The sequence below is a fragment of the Sebastes fasciatus genome, chromosome 3 (assembly GCF_043250625.1).
Source record: "Sebastes fasciatus isolate fSebFas1 chromosome 3, fSebFas1.pri, whole genome shotgun sequence".
Taxonomy (NCBI): Eukaryota; Metazoa; Chordata; class Actinopteri; order Perciformes; family Sebastidae; genus Sebastes; species Sebastes fasciatus.
In genome coordinates, this window is record NC_133797.1 from 11,360,631 (window position 1) to 11,378,279 (window position 17,649).

The 17,649-nt window shown below is 42.7% G+C and overlaps 1 protein-coding gene across 1 annotated transcript in view; it reads right to left on the reverse strand.

The window, feature by feature from the left end:
• The window catches only part of nomo (nodal modulator), a 28,237-nt gene that overhangs the window by 3,414 nt on the left and 7,174 nt on the right, over positions 1–17,649 (reverse strand). Inside the window, exons 8-30 of the mRNA XM_074628921.1 lie at positions 16,752–16,889; positions 14,519–14,608; positions 14,284–14,389; positions 13,977–14,127; positions 13,624–13,801; positions 12,953–13,094; positions 12,678–12,809; positions 10,893–11,029; positions 10,701–10,788; positions 10,444–10,507; positions 10,250–10,345; positions 9,928–10,149; positions 8,980–9,062; positions 8,650–8,809; positions 7,091–7,217; positions 5,262–5,375; positions 4,966–5,093; positions 4,719–4,860; positions 4,404–4,487; positions 2,114–2,224; positions 1,866–1,967; positions 729–848; positions 483–575 (exon numbers count right to left, since the gene is read on the reverse strand). Coding sequence (XP_074485022.1) covers positions 483–575; positions 729–848; positions 1,866–1,967; positions 2,114–2,224; positions 4,404–4,487; positions 4,719–4,860; positions 4,966–5,093; positions 5,262–5,375; positions 7,091–7,217; positions 8,650–8,809; positions 8,980–9,062; positions 9,928–10,149; positions 10,250–10,345; positions 10,444–10,507; positions 10,701–10,788; positions 10,893–11,029; positions 12,678–12,809; positions 12,953–13,094; positions 13,624–13,801; positions 13,977–14,127; positions 14,284–14,389; positions 14,519–14,608; positions 16,752–16,889 — 2,808 coding nt within the window. The remainder of the gene's footprint in view (positions 1–482; positions 576–728; positions 849–1,865; positions 1,968–2,113; positions 2,225–4,403; positions 4,488–4,718; positions 4,861–4,965; positions 5,094–5,261; positions 5,376–7,090; positions 7,218–8,649; positions 8,810–8,979; positions 9,063–9,927; positions 10,150–10,249; positions 10,346–10,443; positions 10,508–10,700; positions 10,789–10,892; positions 11,030–12,677; positions 12,810–12,952; positions 13,095–13,623; positions 13,802–13,976; positions 14,128–14,283; positions 14,390–14,518; positions 14,609–16,751; positions 16,890–17,649) is intronic.

Sequence of the window (17,649 nt, forward strand, 5' to 3'; positions counted from 1 at the left end):
TAAGCCCCTATACACTTTCCCACTATATTTTAATTAATTAATTTGTATTTCTGATTTATGACTAAAACAACTTGACACACAGTGCTGAGCTGCATCTTAAATTAATCTTCAGGTTCCCAGCTTTCAGATGATGTACACCACTTCTATGTGACATCTACTGTTGACCTGCTATCTCTCCCTAAAGACCCCCTGTACCCCCCTAAAAAACAAAAACAAAAACAGGTCTATTGTGGGCTTCAGAGGGTTAAGAAAATCCCTGAAAAAAATTATGTGATTCATCTGAATAAGAACGGATTATAAAACAAGAAAACTACAAGAAATAGGTAATTCTTCGAGACGCAATTCCAAACTTTAGGCTTGGCCATGATGAGGCCAAACTCCAGTGAGGTTTATTCCAACTAAACACATTCAGAAATTCAACAGTCGAGCAAGAAAAGCTCTTTGGACATATTGCGTGGAGCAGGTGGAGGTGATTATGTTACCTTCTCGTGGTTGTACGCTGCCAACAGGAGCAGCAGAGTGAGGGGCAGAGCTATGTAGGAGCCCTGGGCAATGTCCTGGTCAGGCACTTTACGCTGTGGGAAAGAAAACCCATAAACACACAATCTGAGATCAGACAACTACAGGAGAAACGGCTCAATCAATTCTAATGGATATTTCCACACAGAATACACTATCATTGAAATATTGTGTAGGCTAAACCTTGGGTTAAAAAAGAAGCATCTTACAGTGGGGTTGAAGGTGAGGGTGATGTGCTTGTGGTAGCCGTTGGAGGTGAAGGTGACCTGAGGCAGAGTGAAGTCGTACTGGGAGCGGGACAGCGTGGAGTACAGCATCAGCACATAGCTCTGGACAGGAAGGAGAAAGGCCAATTTAGATACATCTCTTGGGTCTATACATTTTGTGAAAGGCTGTGTCAACTAAGACTGTCAAAGTTAACGCATTAATGCAAATTCTTTTTAACGCCACTAATTTCTTTTACGCATTAATGCAACTTATGATTTTTAGGTTGTAGTGGGCTCAGTTTTAAAGCTGTGTGAAGATACTGGTATCATATGAAACTAGAAAAACTAGGGCTGTTGATTGATTAAAATATGTAATCACAATTAATCGCATGATTGTTCATAGTTAATCGTGATTAATCACAAATTAATAACAAATATGCTTCCTTTATTCAAACGTACGTATATATGTATTACTGGAAATCAATTAACGACACAAAACAAAGACAAATATTGTCCAGAAACCCTCACAGGTACGGCATTTAGCACAAATCATAACATGACAAACTGCAGCCCAACAGGCAACAACAGCTGTCAGTGTGTCAGTGTGCTGACTTGAGTATGACCCATTTTCATTCACATATCTTGAGGTCAGAGGTCAAGGGACCCCTTTGAAAATGGCCATGGCAGTTTTTTCTCGCCAAAATTTAAAACAAGTTTGGGGCGTTATTTAGCCTTGTTATGGCTTGAGTTTGCCATGTTATGATTTAAGCATATTTGTTATGCTAAATCGGTACCTGTGAGGGTTTCTGGACAATATTTGTCATAGCTTGTGTTAATTGATTTCCAATAATAAATATATACATACATTTATATGTATACATATATACACCCACTCCCATGTTGATAAGAGTATTAAATACTTGATAAATCTCCCTTTAAGGTAAATTTTGAACAGATAAAAAATGTGCGATTAAATTGCGATTAATCACGATTAACTATGTACAATCATGCCATTAATCATGATTCAAATTTTAATTGATTGACAGCCCTAGTTTTAGGACTAGGAAGAAAATGTTTCAGTAGTTTGGGCTTTACAACATCCTTTTTCAATTATAAGAGAGCAGAAATACAAGCAGATACCTCTCCATCTCTATCCAGAGGAGGGAAGTTGAAGAAGAGGGACTGTCCCAGAGAGACGCTGTTGATTGGGTTGTCCAGATTGTCACTCTTGTAAAGCTTCACCTGGACAAAGAAAGGGGAGGAAAACAGAGTAAAACTTCAAGTCTGCACATTCCTGCCGTGTGAGAAACGCAGGAGAGTCGCAGAAATGTATGCAAGTTCAATAAAAAGAACCAAAATACAGGATAATATAAGACGAGCAGTCCTACCGACAGTGTTGCGAGGTGTTCAGGGAGTGTGTGGACGTTTCCACTGAGGTCAAACTGATTGATTTGCCTGAAGGCAATGATGTTGACCCCGTCAATGTCATTACTGCCGACCTGAGGGAGAACACAGAGCTTAATGTACAGATACAACCCTGGGCTCTTAAAGAAAACGCCAAATGTGAACTGTGGATAAAGCTTTGTTCAAGTCACACGGTGTGCTAATAACAGAGCATTAAGTGGAATTAAAGGCATTTCCAGCCTTGCCAGAGAGATTACGGGGCCTGCACTTTTCAGACAAGCAAAAATGATGAACCGAGAGGTTTAAACGTGCAACGGGATTATCGCTGCTTTTGTTCTGCGTATAGAAAAGGAGCCATGTGATAAGGCTGCTGATAAGTCACAATCACAGGGTTCCCACAGTTATTTTAACAATTCAATTACAAAACTTTTCCGTACCCTCCCATCCAGCTTTCAGTGCCGTGTATAAAAAGGACAAGCACTATGACATTGGAAATGTTGTTACTGTTTGGACTAGAAGATCAAGAATGGCATTTTAGTTGAAGTTCAAAGATCACCCTTCACTTTGGAAACAGCGATGCAAGCGCACATTCCTGCTTAAAGGGGAACGACGGACGTTTTTAAAACATTGCTATTATTCTGGAGGCTATATAACATGATGGGAAAAAATACTGCAACTTGCTCATGTACGCGCATATTGCGAGGGCGCGCCGGGAAACCACAGCGTCATCACGGTAAACAGTAACTTCCTGTCAGTGGCGATATGAATGGAGTATAGAATTTCAACAACATTTGCAATATAAATAAACATGCTGTCACTTTCTGAATCTATTTTATGTGAACAATAAACACTTGAGCGGAGAGATCCATGACAGGATTTGGGCAGCATCTAGCTTGTAGCAGCTCGTAGTTTCCACAGTGAGGAACAGAACACCAGTAAGGCATCTCAGAATATTCCCATCCGTGCTATCCGACCCATACGTGGTCAACAAAAGTCTAATACTATATTTACGGAATTATCTATAGCTAACGTTATTTTACTATCTAACTAGCTCGCTACCAATATGCCGTGCCGGTCATGCTGGCATGGTCGCTGGACGCGGGATGACTGTCACAACATGCGCTGAAATCCTGTCATGGATCTCTGCGTTCCAGTGGACAGCACTAACAAACCATAACTACTGGAAAATGAAAGATGTCAGAAAGATATGACACAGTTTCCCAAAGCACTGGGTGAAGGTCGTTACATGTGGAGGCACGATAAGGTCCTTACAGAAATCACAAAATGGACAGACCTACAGAGGGTTAAAGCCAACAAACACCAGGCACCACCACCTGGAGTCGTCAGTTTCCAAAGGGAAGGAGATACGTTTCCCATGGCAAAGAGCGACGGCCAAGAACTCCGCCCTCCATTTTGCATCAAGCTTCTGACTGGGAGATGCAAGTGGATCTCAAGACGAGGCTCGTCTTCCCAGAAGAGGTGGCAGTAACCTCACTCCGACCGGACATGATTCTTCTATCCAGGAGCACAAAAAACGTCTCTGGTAGCCAAAGTCAAGAGTGCCTTGGGAGGACAGGCTACCCATTTCTCACCAACTGAAGAAGGCCAAGTACCAGGATTTGATCGATGAGGCTCTAGTCAAAGGTTGGCACGCAGCCTTATTCCGGCAGCCGTGGTTTCCCAGCAACATCAGTGCGCTACTTCTTACAGAGGATCGGTTTGGAACCTAAACAGCTGAAGAAAGCCACTGGGGGAAATAGCCATGGCAGCTGAGAGCAGCTCAAGGTGGCTGTGGTTGACAAAAGCCCGCAGTTGGAACCCTTCTGCAGGCGAAGGCTAATGTAGTCTCCGCTCAGGCGAAGCGTACAGGCTAAGGGGCGAAACGCTTGTGACCCTGAGATACCTGCTGAAGATGCAGAACTGTTCCCAACAATATGAATGCTCTGACCACCCTGCCACCAACGAATACTATCTAGAGGAGGAACTTGCAACACCATGTCCTAAGTTGCTCCTGCAGTTTCTGCTTGTAGCAAAGCATCTCTGATGTTTATTTCACCCTAGCCTCCAGAATAATATCAATGTTGTTCCCTCTTTAATTCTTTTGTAACATGAAAAGAATATTTCTACTGTTTACCTCGTGATCATTGCGACAAAAGATGGAATAGTTAGTTGCGGTGATAACTTTTCTGAGTTGTAAAAATTCTGTCTGAGTATTGCAAACAGTCGTACGGTTATTACAAACCAAGGGTGGCTTTTAATAAGTTTGCTTCTTACCTCTATAGCTCTGTGTTGTGGCAAGGCCCTCTCTATGTGGTCGTTGCCTTCTGCTCGCAGCTGAATTAGATATTTGCAACTCGGCTGCAAGGAAACATTACATTCATTAGGTCATATAAGGTGTACAGTAAGAAGGCTTAGAAGATACACTAAATGTATAGCATTCAGACATGCTGTGTGCAAACATATACAGTCTGTTATGCCTGCTCAAATGCTGCTTACACAATGTTTTACATGGTCAAGGCACTACTTGTCCTAGTGATCTATTGAGTGTGTTCATTTGATCTGATTTTAACATGCTCCTAGCGTACTCACCAGCAGACCCCGGAGTCTGAAGCGACCCTCCTCGTCGGTGACGGTGTCCTCGCTGTAGAGGCTACACTCTCCCTGTCCCACCGCCTCCACGGCCACATCCCTCTCTGCGTCCCCGCTCAGGGACAGCACCGCTCCGTAGCAGCTGAGGAAACACAGAGACCGTGACAGTGATCAGACTCATGTGCTGTAGACATTTTTGGAGCTAGACCCCACTAGAACAAACATTCACCGAGGTACATTTGTATACCTGTAAGCAGTCTTAATGCCGATTATATCGATACTGAGGTTTTCACCCTCCTCCACTGCGATCATCTGAGACGCCGGCTCAAAGCGGAACTCCTTCATCATGGGCTTGAAGTAGTACTGACCGGGACTCTGAGGGGAGAAAAGCAGCGATTACATTAAAATAGAGAAAGCAGAAAAATATATACATTAGCTAGAGCATCCCTACAATCAGCTTTACAGCTTGGCAGACTGATATGTTACACCACAGAAACACAATTACAATGGTGAAAGCAGATGAACGACTTGCTGGGTCCTTACCAGGTTATTAAAGGTGAGCAGGCCGGTGTCCTGAGTCAACAGGTTGGAGCGAAACTGTCCTCCACTCAGAGACAGGAGGACGCCTGACAGGGGATGACCATCCTCCGATTTGATCTACAGAGGGGAAGAGACGGAGAGTACAGCTTAGAGATCTCATGTCATGCAAATTATGACACGAGTGAGTCAAGACTTGTCCAAATTTGACTAATAGAAGTTGAAAGTATTATAGTTGTGGATAAACTGGGAGGTAACGGATTCAAATCTTTAAGCCATTTGTGCCCGCAACTGAAATTGTTAATTTCCTTTGGTGGAAGTGTTCTATGTGGTCCGATAAAGAGTAAACTCATCAAATTCAGTGCCTCACATCGCCATTTTCCAAGCTAGTGTAGCTGTTATATTTTGCGGAGACGGAACCTTCCTTTCTGCCACTTTGGATTCAGGATTTAATCAATTAAATATTAAAACGTAGTGCACACAGGCCGTGTGTGAATCTGCACTTGATTGCTCTTCCTCAACAACAGGTTGAGTGTCTCAATAGAGTGAAATTGAATTGCAAGAACTGAATTTGAAATGTGAGAACTGAATGTGGAAGTATAGAGAGTTGAACTTTCAGTGAGGATCAAATACAGTTTCAGAGCAACTAAATTAAATTTCATTATATTACATTCAGTTTGTAGTTTATTGGAATTCAGTTCCAAACTAATACATTAAATTTCAAATTATCCTGTTCAGATTCAGTTTTTCAATGCAATGATTCAAGTTGAGCAATTCAAATTCAAATAGAAATGATTCAAATTCAGTTTCTAGTGACGCATATTTCTGCCCGTTTCTACCCTCGAGTGGTAAAAAATGGTTAAATTTAGCACCAAATCTGTGTAACACACCGAAAAAATTGCTGCAACAACTTATGAGATCTAATTCATGACTAAAACAACTTGACACAGTGCTGAGCTGCAAATCAAATCAAATCTTCAGGTTCTCAGCTTTCAGATGATGTACACCACTTCTATGTGATATCTACTGTTGACCTGCTATCTCCCCCTAAAGACCCCCTGTACCCCCCTAAAAAAGACAAAAACAGGTCTATGAAAAAGAGGAGTGGAAAAGGTAAATAAAAGTAATTTTTCATGTGATCTAAAAAATGTCACAGTTGCACTGTTAGATTGCCCAAAGTATGTCTGTACCAAATGTCAAGACTTTTGACCTATCAGAACAAATATTGTGGATTTCTTCCTTATCAAACTAAATATAGTCTTTGGGCACAAATGGGTTAAATCAATCAGTCCTGGCTAAATTGTGGGTATAATCAGATGGACAAGTGAGTTTAGTGTCTCTAGTGTTCTATTCCAGAGAGGATTTACAAAAGAAGGATATATAAGGACACAAAACTCATTGTAAACGCTGTACAGACGATTTCAAAGCAATTTATCACACAGTCTGAAAGGGAAACTAACATTGATCATTTGTGCCAGGATCTCATGGTCTCTGTAGATAATTGCAGACCCTTTTAACAAAAGGCAGTACAAAGGCGACGCACTGGCAGCACACAGCAAAGCAGAGAAGCGATTCAACTAACAGCAGTGATTTTTTTTTTTTTTTTTAAATTGTATTTTGTGAAAACATAAAGTAGCAACTAATGGCGGCGTTCCATCATGTCATTTCATATTCACTCAAAACCACATAATCAGTGAAAGTAGTAAATGTGAACAAAGAGCTATAATTGTAAGATACTCTGGATGAAAGTGTCAGCTAAATTAGTGCAGATGTGAAAGTGGCTGGTGATTACTGGGATGTAATATGTATGCAAGGGAGGATGGGTCACATTGTACCTTGAAGGTGACACCAGCCAGAGCGAACGCCTTGAAATCTCCCTGAGTCCCCTCCACAGGACTCAGGACGAAACCTTCTTTATTGGCGCTGATGTTGTACTGCCGGTCGCTGTGGAGCGGACCCACGCTGAGGGGAAAAGGAAGGAGCACAACGCTGGTTAGGACTGCATGTCTCCACGATGCATATTTTATACAATGCGTCATGTCATGATCACAATACTATCCCAGACACAAAACTAAATGGCATACGTATGATAATGACAGACAGAATGGCATTCAACTTAAATCAAAAATAACTTTTAAATAATCAAACCTCTCATAGTGAAACAAGAGAAAATACTAATGAAAAAAGGGCAATACTAAACATTAATTTCTTTACTTTCGACATGTCAATGCAAAGTGATTTCTATCGTGTTCCTGTCTGTGAAGAACTATTTATTGTTCAGAGCTCATGGTAACTGCTGACAAACCCTGGAGACTCCCAACAACCTCAGGGGATCTTCCAGAAGGCAGAAAGAGAAGGAAAAAATGTACCTATACAACATGTAACATGGGCATCAGTAATGTCAAAAAATCTTTATAGTGTAACATGAAAAAAAAATAGATATATTAATAGATTTAATCTTACTTCTACTTAGTGGATAATCATGCTCTAACTTTTGGAACTAAAGTATAAAGCTTCGAGCATAAAGCTTTGGGCTGTAAACAGGAGCTATAATGTTGCTATGGATTCAGTGATAATGTACAAGGAGCAGGTCATTGTTGTGAAAGAATCCCCGACACGCAGCGGAGAATTTGCGTTAACGCATTATTATCGCGGTTGTACAGACAGCCATCACCGGATGACTATGATACTGAAGAAAACTGAAGAAAACTTTAAAATGTGATGATTCTCAGGCAAGTTCTGGAGTTAGAAGTAGCTTTTTTTCCCCCTCTGTGATTTCAAAGTGGATTTAAGGATATTTATCCTCAGAACGTGCTTGGCTAAAAACTTCTCTCCACAAGCTGCTCATCTGCATGTAAAACATCTGCATGACCACTGGAGAAGAACAACAGAGTGCGCTTTAATAAACAGGGCAAGTCAAATATTTCAATATGGTTTTCATGCCCCAGACGGCACAGATGCAGCGCTTCATGAACTAAAAGCTCTCAGCCCTGGCACTCTTATGTGCAGCTTTTGACAGTGTTTACCCTGAGGTCCTTTTTAAAACAGACTGCACAAACTGGTTGGTCTCTCAGGCGCAGATTGTGATTTAATTATCTGTTTGGCTGACCAGCACTAAGAGGTTTTTGTTTTTTTAACTCTCTGGGCTTGAACAGCAAATGATGTTACTGCCAGGGTTTTAACTAGAACCCACACATCACTGCTGTTTCTACACTTCTTTTGGCCCTTTGGTATATTCATGAGATAAACTTATAGCAGAACCCTAAGATCTGGATGACCAAAAAAAGTAGCTCAGGACTAATAGGAAGGATGTTTTCAGATCCTTGTGTCGCAGGTTCTGTAACATCTGCCCTCTAGTTTTTCTCTCTCATGTTAAGTGCCGTGGTTCTCATACCTGTATGCTCCCATCTCATTAGTGGCCACAGTGATGAGCGGTGCAGCAGCTCCTCTTTCAGTGATGGAGATCTCCACACCCTGGAGCTCTGGTGACACCTTTCCCACCAAGAAGAGGCCTGCGCGCCCTGCGATGTCCACCAGCCGACCTGGACACGACTCTGTCGAGAGAGAGAGAGAGAGAGAGTCATTACTTTCTGTTGGTACTATTGGAAGTTGGGGGCAAAAACTATTATGAGCACTCATGCATGCACTTTAAGAAGCAGCTATAACAAGGACACAAATAGACACAGTTGGTTTGTTAGATTACAGTGCGTGTGAAGGAACTTACCTCCAGTGATAGTGGCCTCTACCTCAGGAGGATAGAACAGCAGTTCCTTGGATGAGGGTGTCACTGTGATCTTCTCTCCTGCCCTGTACAGTCACACGGTCTATATTAACTCACTGCATCATCACATGGGTTCAACACTAAGCAAGACTCTAATGTTGCGTTCACACATTTCGCTTTACTCGCTCTAGTTGGACCGCCGGGATCATTTGTGTTCATTCGCGTTACTCGCTCTAGATGCGCCGGAGAGGAGAGGAAAACTTTTCTTTCCGCCATCAACCATGGAAGAAATATCCACTGTCTGTTGCTGCTTTGTATCCTACATGTTGGGGAAGTCCCAGATATGTCGGAGAAGCAAAAGCCTTCGTGTCTGGGTTCATAACATCACCCGGCGGCGAGTTGTATTGACATACAGTGCCGTTGCATTGACTGTACCTAGCAAGCCACTTTTATACCAAACACAGTCTGTGGTTTAGACACATACATTTATACGCAGACTTTCGTCCGGTCTCTGTACAGATGTGATGTACTATCGTAGCTCTGGGTGATCACAGATGGCTACAATATTTCCTCCATTTCTGATTCAACAACGTCAGGACTTCAATGACGACATGAAGAGAATCTCAACGCTGATAGGCTTTCGCGACACAGCGTCACACAAATTTCTAGCTCGAGTTAAAATTATTAAAAACGTCCGCAGATACACGAATTACGCAAATTTCGCATATTCCCGTTATGTCATTCATACCATTCGTGTCGCACAGGGCGCATTTGCGTCTATTCTCCTCTTTGCATTGACTTTGTGTGTGATCGTGTGAAAAGTTCACTTTGCGCTTGTTGTTAACGTACCATAAGACATCAAGCATTTTCTTCACACAATTGCAATCCTCAACTTTTTTTTATATCGTAAAGACCGAAGGGTATAAACTGAAAAAATGCAGTGCAACTGACCTGGCCCAGTAGGAGAACTCATAGTGGAAGGGGCCTGTCAGTTCACCGGCCTTCTCTTGGATAGGAGGGCTATCGTCCCTGGCACCTCCGTCCTCCTCGGCGGCGCGGCGCTCTCGTTCCTGGCGGCGCAGTTGAATCTCTTGCAGCTGCTGCTCCTGCCTCTGCTCCTCCAGGCTCCGCAGGGGACCCAGCACCAGCGCCGGCTCGCTTTCAATAGATGATCTGACCGAGGGGAGGAGGGGAAAAAATAGATGGGACATTGGTAGAAGGACGCGCAGCAGCTAATATTTGCATCTCCAGCGTTGCCATGTTGAGTCATTACTTGATAGTGACCGTGACGTCTAGGATCTTGTCGGTGGTGATGAGCCCAGTCATGTGATGCCGCACCGCGGTGAGGGTCAGGATACTGGGGGCTGAGCTGTTGGACACAGGTTAGTGGTCACTTGGTTGAACTGTACAGAGCGAAAACAACTCTGTTATCCCAGAAATAAATGGACACAGCATCTCATTACTTACGTATCGTACGTGTAGAAGTCCTGCTCGAACTGGTGGCAGGAGCGAGGGGTGACTTTGTAAACACCTGGACAAGACGTTTTTAGATGATTAATTACTTTGCTCCAGTTTTCTATTTAGGTAAGTCTGACACAGACCTTTTGGCTCTAAACATTGCACTCTAACTATGCACGAGGGAACACTGATTTTTTTTTTTCTTTTCTAGATATGCTAATTGATACTATGTTTAGCTAATGAGAGGTCAAGAGAATGAAGCTCACCAGGCTTGGAGAGGCAGAAGCGGTTGACTCCCTTAGAGAGGTTGTACACGCCGACGTTCTCAGGTTTGCTGCCGTCTTGGAAGAACTCCTGCGCAGTAAAAAATGCATTCAGTTAGAATTAGAATCATAAATGTGCCACCATCTGCCACAACACACACACACACACACACACACCGGGTACTGGTTACTGACCAACGTAATGGCATGAGAGAGGGAGCAGCGCAGGATGTAGCCAATCTGTCTGAACTCCACTCCCACGACGTCGGAGTCCAGCACCTCCACTTCCATGGACTTATGCTTCCAGCACCACTCCTCATGAGTAATACTCACTGACGGGTGTAAACAAATAGTTAATTCACAAATGGCCAAAAAAGTAACAGAAAAAAGACGTGAGTGTTTGTTGAAAAGGATTAAATCTGTCACAAAGCCAAAGAGAGATAAAAAGCGTCCGAAGCCGGTGATCACTTCAGGTCAAGGCTTTTCCAATCTTATAATGATCTCATCTTTAAACAAACGCTTAAGAAAAGTAAACTTCTTGCACTACTCAGGGCCTGGCAACGCTACAAGCTGAGTAAACATGCCTCAAAAGATGCTGTGTGTGCAGAAACGCTAAACAGATTGTGGTGTATTGAACAGCGAGCGGGGATGGATGCAGCACCAGAAGGTACAGAGAGACCGGCTGAATAATGTGTGCTTCCTGAAGGCTGCTGCTAAATATCAATTATGAGCGGAAGCTGGTAATTACTAATTGATTTCCCCGCAACCTTTCTGATTGATGAATTTCTGAATAGAAACGTACAAAGGATGGAGGAATCAGTTTATAAACAACGGTTCTTCCAGTCGAAACTTTGCATGCTGACTTTGAATTTATGCTCCCTGGAGCCATTTCTCACCATTTCTCAGTGCGATGCAAAAATGCGGTGCGGGAATACGGAAAATCTGCATGCAAATTTTCCGCATGACAACTATGTATGCATACTGGTTCCGGTGCGAATTATCCACATTGCCATGTTCCATTTTTTCCCATTTTCGGACCCCAAATGTGATGCCAACGCTAGCTGTTGTGGCTAGCCCCGTACCGTAACCAACGTATAACGTCAGCAAGTGCATATCAGCTGCATTACCATCGTCATCGTATCCCAGCTGCTGGGCGATCTCAAGCCATATATTGTCCTTTATTTGGTTGTTGAGGTGGTAGTGTGTGTTGTACATTATTGGGTGTTGAGAAGGGGACAGCCCATTGTTATTCCCAAACAACCAATAGTCTGAAAGATGTCCCATTGGACCGAAAAAAAGCCCATTTGTCCGACAGACCGTTACCCCGAAAACAAACGCCCATTGTTCCAAGGCCCCGAAAATACACACTCTCCATACAACAAACAGAAACACATGGCTAATTATTATGCAGAATGAAGGCGACCAGTTGGAACAAAGGATTTCATTGGTCTAACGTAAATCGAGATCCGTCCGGATATATTTTCCCCCGCACAAATTTTTCTGCATGGATGTGAAAGCATTCGTAAGAACCCCCAAAATCTGTTTTTATAAATTACAGAGCAAAGTTTTCTGACGAAAATCCATGCTTGGTGTCCAAAAACTTTGTACGGAAATGTATTAGCCCCTTAGACATTCAGTGTCTGGGTAGGTTTTTGTCGTGTGGAGTGGACACGGCACTATTTAGGAATAAACTCATTGGGAAAATAGAACATGGCAACGCGGATAATACGCACCGAACCCGGTGTGCATAGTTGTCTCATTCCCGCACCACATTTTCGCATCGCACTGGTGAAAAGCGGCTTTTCATGTTCATTTACACATCTGCACCTAAAGATAACCACAATATTCAAATTTGGAATAGCTCTAATTAACCCCAAATGAAAAAATGTTGCAGGAATGAAAGAATAAATATCTCAATTATTATTACTACTATTATTTAGACTCTAAAGTGTTATTGGTAGAGTCTTGGTGAGTCCTTACCTTTGTATTTCCCTGGTAAAACATCTTCAAAGGAGAAGCTGAGGATGTCGCTGCTGCCAGACAGAGCCACCGTCCTTCTCTCTCCCTGTCGACTCACTGGTTGCAGGGTTACCGACAGGTCATCGCAGGACGCTAGAGGTCAACCAGAGGACACAAGCTCAGTGGAAATATGAACAAGCAACCACACAAAGATGTCATGTTTTTATGGGGTTGAGGCTGCATTTCAGACAAAGAGTCTGTATTCAAGAAACAAGTGTGATTTAGAAGATCCTTACCTAAGCAGTAGACTTTTCCAGAGACTGAAGCCATGAATTGGGTGAAAAGTAGGTCTGTGAGGGGCCGGTCCACAAGGGAGACCTCCAGGGCCTGAGGCTGCAGAGCCAGACCTGCCTTCACCTCCGCCTCGGGGAGTGACACCTGAACGCATATACAACCGAAGTTACCTTGTAGAAAGACACGTTTTTTTACAGAAATCAATTATATATCTGGCAATACATCTCAAAGCTAGCTTTTAATTATCTATTATCTTATACATTATCTATTAAATAAATGGTATTGTATATATATATATATATATTCACAAATATTGTAAATCTGGGAATTGGGAGATGAAGGTAAGCTTCTTGTTCATTTAATGAGTGACTGAAACTGTAAGTAAAATTTCAGTTTAGATATATTCCATTCAAATGAGTGAATTTGAATGTTGGACTTCCTGGTGTTAATTCAGCAAATGTCCGTAAAATCAGTGTTTACTATGTGTGGATTAGACATCTTGTCAGCTGTGCGTCCTTACAGACAAACTGGTAAAAAGTTACCAATTAAAACGGGGCTCAACTATTTCATATAATACCACAGCGTGTGAGTTTACTTTTCCCCTCTAAATGATTGAAGAGCCCATGCAGATTAAGACCTAACTAGTGTAAAAACTAGATGCTGCCAGTCTCACATGGACACTGTAGTCTCCAGGTTTGGCCTGAAAGCAGAAGGCCCCCTGAGGATCGGAGTCGATGGTCCTGCTGGAGGCCTTGTCTTGGCCCTGGTTCGTCAGAGTGACCTTGTAGCGGCCCTGCTGCTTCATGCCCTCAGGCAGGCGGCTGATGGAGATCTGGCCACACACACTGAACCTGGAGGGACCAACATCAGAACGTAGATCAAGTTAGTTAGCAATGTGGTAATATGAAAAAACCAAGCTGAGAGCACTGAAGTGGAATTTTTGTAATTCATTTCAAAGCATGTATAATGTAGGAACTGGAAATGTATGCAGCTCAAGCCAGGTGTAGGTGGACACGCCAGACATACCCTGCTGTGATGATGTCAGGAAGTTGGGGTGTGTTGGGGGCGATCTTCACTGTGATTGGCTCAAAGAACATGAGCTCCTTGCTGACCCGGATGGTGTAGGTACCGGCCGTCATGTTCTCCAACCGGAAAGAGCCATCCTCCTTGCTGACGACTGTGAGGACAGAAGGGCAAAGTGCGCTACAGTGTGAAAATGTGTTTACAACGACAAACACTGAATGCAAATATTGAGCATTTCCGCAAATGTTTGGTTGTTTTTGTTGCTTTTCAAGACACAACTAAAGCGTGGGGAGTCTTCTAGCATGGCTACCTTTGATCTGGTTGTTGAGGGACACTGCGGCATCCACGACGCCCTCCCCATCGATAGTGTTGAGAACTCGGCCCGTCACAGAGAAGCCCATGACGCGGAAGATGGGCTGCATGAGAAGAAACAGCGTTGCATGTCAAAATGTGGGACCGTGCATGAAATGTATTCACATTTGCAAAATAATGACAAGTATTAAAAAGTAATATTGGAAAAACTGAGATATAATTTGACTCTTTACCTCCAGTTTCAAACTGTTGTGTTCCACCTTGAAATTCATCCTAGAAGGAGCGACATCAAACGTGATCCGTTCTCCCCGGTAGAAGGGCACCTGAAGGGAGGGATTTCACAAAAGCAGAATTAGAGGCAGAAATTATTTTATTTACATGAGAGAGAATCAATTTCAGATTAAAGGCACAATGTCATGAAATCAAACCACACTTTTGATACTATATTTATGGTGACCAGTATCTGCAATACCCATTTAATGTATTTACATTCAGTCATTATCTTTCTGTATGGTAGTTTTTAGTGGTAGTGGCAGAGTCCGCCATTCTCGTGCTGGATTCAGAATCAGTTGTGGTCACAGCATGACGTAACACAATCCTTTAACATGATTATGTGGTATATTCAAGTGAACTGTTATGCATCCATCAGTGGATAAACTCATGTGGGGGGAAAAAAAACAACAAATGTGATTCTCTCCATATAAATTATCACTGCTCCTTCAAAATAAAAGCATTTAACTGGCGAATCCTGGGGTGGCTTTTATTGTCACAAGATAAGCACTGTATTTGTCACTGAGGTTAGCACGCTAACTAGGGATGTGCGCGATTAGTCGACTAAACGTTGCTACCCTCACTAGTCGGCACCAGACATACTAGTCGGTTAAACTTATTATTATTTCATTAATGTACAAATTGAAATTAAATATTGACATATGCTGTCTCAGCTTTCTGCTCTCTACTCTGATCTGAACTCAGCAGCCGCTCCTGACTCACTTCCACCCCGCCGCGTTCTCCCGGGCCCCGTCTGCACCCAAATCCTCTCTCCGAAATAGCGGCTGGGTTCAGCAGTCAGTCTGGTTATCTGCCGATCGACTGGATTGGTCAGCAGATAGGGCTGCTTCAAATGTCACTTTTTTTTTACATACGAAGCTTTGATTGAGGTTTTCAAATTAAGCTTTGAATATCTGTTGTGCTAGACCGCCCTGTTAACACAGGTACGTGCAGGAAAGTAAACAGGTTTTTAACCGCAGTGAAAAAGTCGGATTTGAAAGGCTGAACATCAACAAATATGGATTGAAGCAGAAGATTTCATTCGATAAAAACATGTTGTGAATTTTGGTAATGATTACATCTTTTTTCAATAAGTTTTGGACTGCGTCGCTCGCTATGTGTGTTTAAGAGGGGAAGAGAAGGTGGAAGGTAATAACATTTGCACACTTAGATACTAATGGAAGCCTGTAAGCGATGCCAAACCATGACTCCTCTTAGACCATGGTCTCCGCTGGCGTTTCATCAAATATTAAACCACACACCGGGTTCGTGATGCGCATTCCTAACCGGGCGACCGGAGCGGAAACTGGGGACATATTGATTTCGGCGGCATTGAAAATACGATTTGGTTATTGAACTAGAATTATTGCTTCGTGCTTGTATGCCTCCGCCAACCAGTCAAGTTGCAGTTTACATCCATGTCTGTCCAAAACATCCTCACTTCATCATTTTATCCTATTAGACGTTTTGTGCCAAATTTGAAGAAATTCACTCAACCCATTCCCGATATATCACGAGAATGGGACAGACATGAGGTCACAGTGATCTTGACCTGTGACCACCAAAACCTAATCAGTTCATTCTTGAGTCCAAGTGGACGTTTGTGCCAAATATGAAAATATTCGTTCAAGGCGTTCCTGAGATATCGTGTTCACAAGAATGGACCGGACAGACAACCCAAAAACATAATGCCTCTGGCTACCGCTGTCACCGGCGTGGAAGCATAAAAATGTGATACAAAATTTAAAATGGCTCTTATACACAATGGTTAACCTTATAGATTAAACTGTGATCCATTTTGACGGTTTTCTGAGTGTTTTCTTACTTTAAGACTATTCGACTACTCTAAATTTAAACATCAGGGAAACTAGTTGTTAGGAACATCCCTGGCGTTAACCATCACACCAAATGGGTCTACAAACTAAGACATGGTAAATTTCAGAATTTGTGATGAGCCAATCAGTTTTAAATATTGCAGAGAGTAATGAAACAAGAAGGAGCGGCCACAGTGAGCTGTTGGATGAAGAGATGCAGGTGACAGACTGCAAGATCTCCAGCTTCTCAGCAACCACCTTTACTGTTCACAGACCGAAGTCAACCGAATCAACCAGGACTGAAATCTTAAAGACTACAACTATTAAGTGAGATTAGAAATGGTGATGACAGCCTTCTTTTGCTTTTTTACAGAAAGCTTACCACAGTGTATTCGCCGCTGGCCAGTGTGGGAAAGACGAAGGTCCCATCTTCCCTGGATAGAGCGCTGCACAGGTAGACCAGGGAGCCGTCGCCAGGATCTGCCCCCTCCACTGGGGTTGTGTTACATCCACCGACGTCCTGAAAACACACAAATAGATAATAAAACGACGTAGCTTAGAAAGTTTAATAAATTGCATGATATTCCATAAATACTGCTAAAATGAAAGCTATGGCATAATATGCCTGTATTCCTCTGCTCCTTCTTTTGAGACTGCAGCTGCCAACTTGCAGTCTGATTTTAATTCACTGCAGCGTGATTCGCCCTCGTTGATTTGAAACTGCTTTTAAAGTGCAAACAAAACTAAGGCTATGCTATTTGCACCCAGTAATACTTGGGTTCCTTCCCTCTCTATTAACACCCTTGAAGGTGTTGGTATTGAGTTTGTTGATGCATGTTAATATCTGGGCATTTGGTCAGACAAAAAATTTACTTTTGAAGCATCACATTGGAAGGCTTACTGAGAAACTCAAGTTCACACTGAGTTTCTTACATAAAGTCGTGTTTCTCTCCATCCTTATGTAAACGTCTGGTTACAGGCCTATTCCTGTCTCAGCTAGACTATGGTGATGCCATATACAGATTTGCTTGTCCCGCTACTTTGGCCTTACTTGACCCACTTCATCACACTGCTCTGAGATGTATTTCAAACTCAGGCTATAGGACTGCACATTGTGCTATCTGGTCAGATGGCCTTCACTTGCTATGCGCAGGATGCAGCATTGGTATATCTTAACTCTAAGAGTTTTTAGGTGGGTACAGGGGGTCTTTAGGGGGGAGATAGCATGTCAACAGTAGATGTCACATAGAAGTGGTGTACATCATCTGAAAGCTGGGAAC